The sequence below is a fragment of the Juglans regia genome, chromosome 11, assembly GCF_001411555.2.
Source record: "Juglans regia cultivar Chandler chromosome 11, Walnut 2.0, whole genome shotgun sequence".
NCBI lineage: Eukaryota > Viridiplantae > Streptophyta > Magnoliopsida > Fagales > Juglandaceae > Juglans > Juglans regia.
Genome location: NC_049911.1, coordinates 30,462,603 through 30,468,957, shown reverse-complemented (window position 1 = coordinate 30,468,957; position 6,355 = coordinate 30,462,603). Strand labels below are relative to the sequence as shown.

The window sequence follows — 6,355 nt, the reverse complement described above, 5'->3', positions numbered from 1 at the left end:
TTTTATGAAAATATTATTTTTCTTATGTATTATTGGTTTGAATATTAATAATAAAATATTTTATTTTGGATCAGGTATAATTATGAATGATTTATATAATTATTCTCATATTATATATAAAATTATATTAATTGGATTAAAGAATAAATATACAGGCCAATTTAACCATTTATATGAAATAAGTTAAACAAGTTGAAGTGAGTTAAATAGATTGTGTATAGATTAATAAAATAAAAGTTAATTACTAAAAGGTTAAGCGTCGTGTTGTGTCACTCGTTATGTATACAAGTCATGTTAAAATTTTAAATTTTGATTTATATAATCTAATATTCATGACTTGATTAATTACGAATACGACTTGTGAATATGAATTACCAACACCAGCTTTAACATCCCTCTCCATTGCTTATCTCTATTGCTTACAAGACATGCGTAAACACACTTATTCCTATAGAATTCATTATATCTAAAATAACAAAAAAACATTAATATCTTTTTATACTAACCATAGACTTTCCCATCAACAATCTAAGTTTTAACACGTCAACAAGATTGCTTATTAACTCTAATGTCAATCCTAACAGTCATTTACTGGTTTCCTTTTTCGGAAGCCTCAATTATGAGGTGAAATAGCTCGGAGGAATCCAAAACGAGATTTAAATGGGACAAACAAACAAGTTATATATGTACCCGAAGGACAGAATCGAGTCTTCAAAAAATGGTCCCAAGAGAAGCCTAGCTGACATCAGATTGTAGCTTTGCTAATTAAATGTACGGTTTGATAATGGGCCACTCAATTTAAGGAAGAGCACCTGAAATCTACAGACGACAACACAAGTACACTTACATAGTACAAAGACAGACCCAACCCATTTTCTCCCGCAAAACATGAAAACCATCGCCCCATAGACCCAACCCCGTCTCGCATTTGATTCCAACATCCTCCATCAGTCACCATTGGCGCTCTTTGAATCCCCCCAGCCAAACTCCTCTTCTGCCTTCACCAAAGAGCAATATCCTTCGGTCATAAACATTAGTCCCATTGCTTATCGGGCTTGCACGGTAGACTTCCGGGGCCTTCCTCTCTTCCTTTTGCTGGGTTCCGAAGAGTTCCCACCCAAACCACCCACCGCTGAACCCTCCCTTCCGGCCGCCGTCAACGGTGTTCCATCATTCCCACCACTCTGTTGCGACGGTGCGTTGGGCATCCAATTTGGAACCGCCGCCCCATCCGCCAAGTCATCCTTCCCTGCGCTGTCCGTCATCACGAAGCCCATCGGAAAGACTCCCCAGGAACAGTAGTAGGCCGTCTGGCCCGGTGCCAGCGGTGGCAGCGATGGGATCAGCACCGCATGGAACGCTCTCCGGCAATTTTGGCACCGCAAGCAACACCCCTCGTAGACCCTAGGGTATTCGTACAGGTGGTAACAGTAGGGGCACATGGTCCAGAAGCTCGACAGTCTCAGTCGATGATCATCCGGACCCTCGTTCGCGCCACTAGTGTAATTACTGTTGCTCTCCCCGTGATGGTCTCTCCTACAGCCCAAGCTCAGATCGACCTTGGCGAAGAGGCTGAGCTCGTTGTCATATAGAGACTTCTTGGCGTGGTCGTTGAAGACGGCCCAGGCATCGGCGACGAGCTTGAAAGCCTGATCGGCGAACGGGAACTTGTTCTTGTCCGGATGGAGGAGCAGCGCGAGCCTGCGGTACTGTTTCTTGATGCGATCCTGGTCGTCAGACCGGCGATCAACCTGGAGGATAGCGTACCAGTCGTGGTGATTGTTTATGTGCTTCTCCGCAGCAAGAAGGACGTCCACCACGGCCAAGATCTGATCGGACCCATCAAGAAGGGGCTCCGTCTCCTGAGCCAAGATGGCGAAGTCTCTGGACCCACCTAGATCTCGGTTGCGCAGGAGCTTCTCGGCGATTCCCAGTAATCGTTCGGCTTCGGCTCTGGGATTCTCTCTCATTTCGCCGTGTTAAGGCGCTCACTCCGGGAATTTGACGTGTTGGGTTTGGGCTGAGGCCGATTGCTTGGGTTACAAAACTGGGATGTTTGGAGGCATAACAAAAATAAAAAATAAAATCTTTTTAGATACATCTATGATCTATCTATGATCCTATTCTATGGGCTAAAGAAATCTTTCGACGTTTTTCCTTTGCAGACGGGTAGCAAATAGGAATCCATAGTTTCATTATTTTAGTAATATTTTATTTTGAATCAAATAAAAATATTTATGAATTCAAAAAATAAAAATATTGATGAGTTTTTTAATTCCATAAATAGTATTTATACGAAAAGTGAAGATTACGCACGTTGCTCATGATGTTGACTTTACTTTGTAGATTATATTTTCTTCTCAAATAAATACACGAATCATTACTATTTGAACGTCTCATTTGGATATAAAATAAATAATTTTATCTCATCTCATTTTATTTAATTATTATAATTTTTTAAATTTTTTATATAAAATATAATTAATTAATTAATTTTTTTAAATTTTAAAATAATAATATTATTAAAAGTATTTTTATTTTATTTTATTTTATCTCATCTGTTTAAACAGAACCTAAATATTTTGTGTATTTTTATTAATTCTTACAAATTTTGTATCACGTATTCTTATGCACTTTGAATTTAGTAACGCCATGATAAAATATTAATCATCGTGAAATATGAGGGTAATATTGTCAATATTGTGACGGAGAACGCGACATTTATTCCCCTTGTAAAGCTACTTGCTAATAATCACGACAAGAATACACTCTAAAGACTTAGACGATTTTGTGAATAGTAAAATAAAATATTATTTATTATTATTATTATTATTTTAAAATTTAAAAAAATTAAAATTATGAATCGAGATGAATTTTTAATCTAAATCAGAACTAAAATCTAAATCAGAACTAACTCGGGAGCAATACCTTCTTGATCGACGGAAAACTATCAAATCAGACGATAACGTCTTAAAAAGTTAAAAAACCCTTTCCTAGATGAGCTGCTTATTAGGCCTAGTAAGCAAGACATGTGGGCTGCCACAAGAGGTCCATGGGCTCACCCACAAAATTCGTTAGCTCTAAAGAATTTAGAATTCATCATTGTTCAATTTTTAGAGTGTGTATGTTTCTTTTGGTTTGGGCCTAGTCGACAGCTGTCCTATGCCTCATGGTGGAGTTTCCCAGTTTGCCTCATGTTATCATTTGGGCACGTCATCTCTCCTGAAAAGCGTTTTTCTTTAAAAAAATTACCTCACAAAAATTAAAAAAATTAAGGGTCTATAATAATAATAATACAATAGATAGTCTTTTTGAGAACATAGATAATTAGGCAATATTTTATTGAGTTTGGGAGTGCGATAGTGAAAGCAGGTTGTTTATAGTTTATACACAATCTTGCTCGACTCAAATAGCAAAGAGACAGTCAAGTAGGCGACAGATTTTTTTCCCAAAACGGGGTTTGGAGTTATCATTGGAGTTGGATCAAATCGTTTTTTTTTTTTTTTTTCTCTCTCTCTCTCTCTCTTTTTTACCTTCTAAAGAAAAAATAATAATAATAAAATGGTGGCATGGCGCATGCGTATGTATGGTTGAAAGCAGGTTTTTAAAATACATCATTATTATTTTTTATCTATTTTTTTTTATTATTTAATATTTTATCATTAATTATTATTATTATTATTTATTTTATTATTAATTTATTATTATTATTTACAGAAAATCTAAAAATACCTTTCTATATATACACAACATTAGAAAATAGTAATATTGGGATTTGGAGAATTTAGGGGTTGCCAAAAATTGAAATCAGAACTTAAATGTTGCAATAGGTAACCCCTCGTGCGCTGTTTCACTGCATCGTGCTTTGCAAAAGCCTTCGCTGAGTCAATATTTTTAGCTTATTTTTGGGTTCCGGATTACTATTACTGGGTTGGTTTGGGAGTTAACTTTCCAAGGTCTACTTAATTGGATGAGATGTGATACAACAAGTAGTTCTTCTTCTTCTTCTTCTTCTTCTTCTTCTTCACAGCTGATCGTTCACACTTTTATAATATAATATTATTTATTTTTAAATTTAAACACATTAATTAAAAATAAAAGTCAAAATAATTTCTTTTAAAAAACTTTTATTTTATTATGAAGTTGTCAGCTGGTCATAAAATAATTTGGTTTTTTTAACGTTAAGATCTTCTTAATTAATTATTTTTTCAACTTTTTATAAAATATTAAACTCATATCAATATATTTCATAAATTCAAATATATATATATCAAATTATTTATATTAAAATACGTCTCAATGGGATCCATATGAAACTATTATTTACATGTTAACTCGTATAATCTATGATCAATTCAACATTCAAACACAATTTTACCGATTCTAATTTGGATACCTGTAGGCAAAAAGTTGTAATTATTATAAGATAAATGATAGATCTACTGAATATTCTTACATAAATTTTGTACCCAATTATTTTATTTTAATTTTTTTAAAATTTTACGTAATATTTAAGGAAATATTTTTTAATAAGTACGTTAATTTCTTTTAAATATGTTTAAATGAAATGTTTGGAAAATAGAAACAGAAAAAAAATTACATTATTCCGTAGAAAAAATGTTTAGAAGTTTTGGTGGCCTAGCATCACTCGTTACAATTTTGCATTACAGAGGAGACAAACTAGCACATGCATGTATGATCAATCCTCGCGAGATATTTGGGCGAAAACAGCATAACATTCTACGATGTTTAGCCCAAGAGTAATTTTTTTTTTTTTTCGGGAAATTATCATCATTCATCTATTAGAAAAATTTACATTCATAATTGGATATATTCTGGAATATCCTCGTATCAAATATGACATCATAAACTAAAATAATGTATTTAGAACTCAACCATTACTCTATTTTCTTTTATGACCGGTATGATATTACTATTGCTGATATTCTTTACATACAAAAATATAATAATATGTCTAAAAAGAGATTTAACCTCATCCTTTATAAAAAAAGATGACTCAATCTCTACAAGAAAATGTCGTAGAGATAAACTTTTTTTTTTATTATTATTTTAATTAACAATAAAGAAACTAAAAAGAAAAGCAGTAAGATAGATGCAAAAAATTACAGATTACAGTTTAGATCAATTTCAGTAGATTTTGAAATATGTGACAGTCCGTAAAGGAAACACCTGTTTATTTTCAACTACAAAAATTAGATCTGAAAGGTCTAGTGATAGCAAGTCTGATGATCCGGCATATGTATCGAGAAGAGCTGCTAGAGGGGATGGCGCACGAGGACCATGTGTAGATGTGGGCGTGGTTTTGGTGATTTTCGTAAAACTCTCACTTTTCTTTGAATGATTTTTGACCTGTGAATCTGCTTGTACCTTGCGTGTCTCTCGAGAGTTGTTGAAAAGCTATAGATCTATTTTTTTAATCTTAATAAAAATAAAATAAAATAAAATAATAAAAATTTTCATAGACAAGATAGATGAATTGAAAAGCGAGGAAATGAAATGGAGGAGGAACCCTCGGCAAAAATCAAATCCAGAGACCTAAATTCTTTATGAGAGAGTGAAAGATGTGGGGATTAGCCCAAGAGTAATGATACCATACGGTCTATTTCACAACATATTTTATAATTATATTTTAAAATAAAAATATTTTTATAAAATAAAGTTACTTTTATAATATATTTTATAAAAATAATTTCAATTTTAAAACATAGTTAAAAGTACAGATTGATTATCATTTTGTAAAATGCTTGCTCCAGAGATAAAGTCCACCGAAATTAGCTACCGATTCTTTTTTTTTTAATTTTATTTTTACATAATGATGAATGAAATATTTTTAAATGATGTTGTCAAATTTTAAAAAGAAATATTTAAATATATAAAATAAAATAAAAGGAAAAAAAACAAATTTAAGCTTTGTTTAGAACTAAAACTCATTTCAATTCATCGTTACAATTTTTTCAAATTCTAACATAAAATATAATAAATAATTCAATTTTTTTAAATTTTTAAAATAATAATAATAATAATAAATAATATTTTAATAATATTTTATTATCTTAATTCAATTCAATTCATTTCAATATTTAAACGCACCTTTATTTACTGTGGACGTAGCAGCGTCCTATCATTTTTCGTAGGATAGTAGAAACTACGTACACACGATGACATGGAGAGCAATCACATCCAATAGACAGATACAAAGCTGCAGGCTGCAGCAAGCTGCCTGCACCAGCTAATAACATGTTCCACCTCACAATACAAGTCCACACGCCTCGCTGAAAGTAAAGTTATTTTTACCGTGGATCGTGATATGATTACTATTGTATTTCTATTTATC

At 32.5% G+C, this 6,355-nt stretch overlaps 1 protein-coding gene across 1 annotated transcript; it reads right to left on the bottom strand.

The window, feature by feature from the left end:
- Window positions 1-662: 662 nt before the first annotated feature.
- Window positions 663-2,105, bottom strand: LOC109013706. The gene has a single exon (XM_018995892.2). The coding sequence runs from the start codon at window positions 1,968-1,970 to the stop codon at window positions 1,047-1,049; it is 924 nt and encodes a 307-aa protein (XP_018851437.1). The 5' UTR covers window positions 1,971-2,105; the 3' UTR covers window positions 663-1,046.
- Window positions 2,106-6,355: the final 4,250 nt, after the last annotated feature.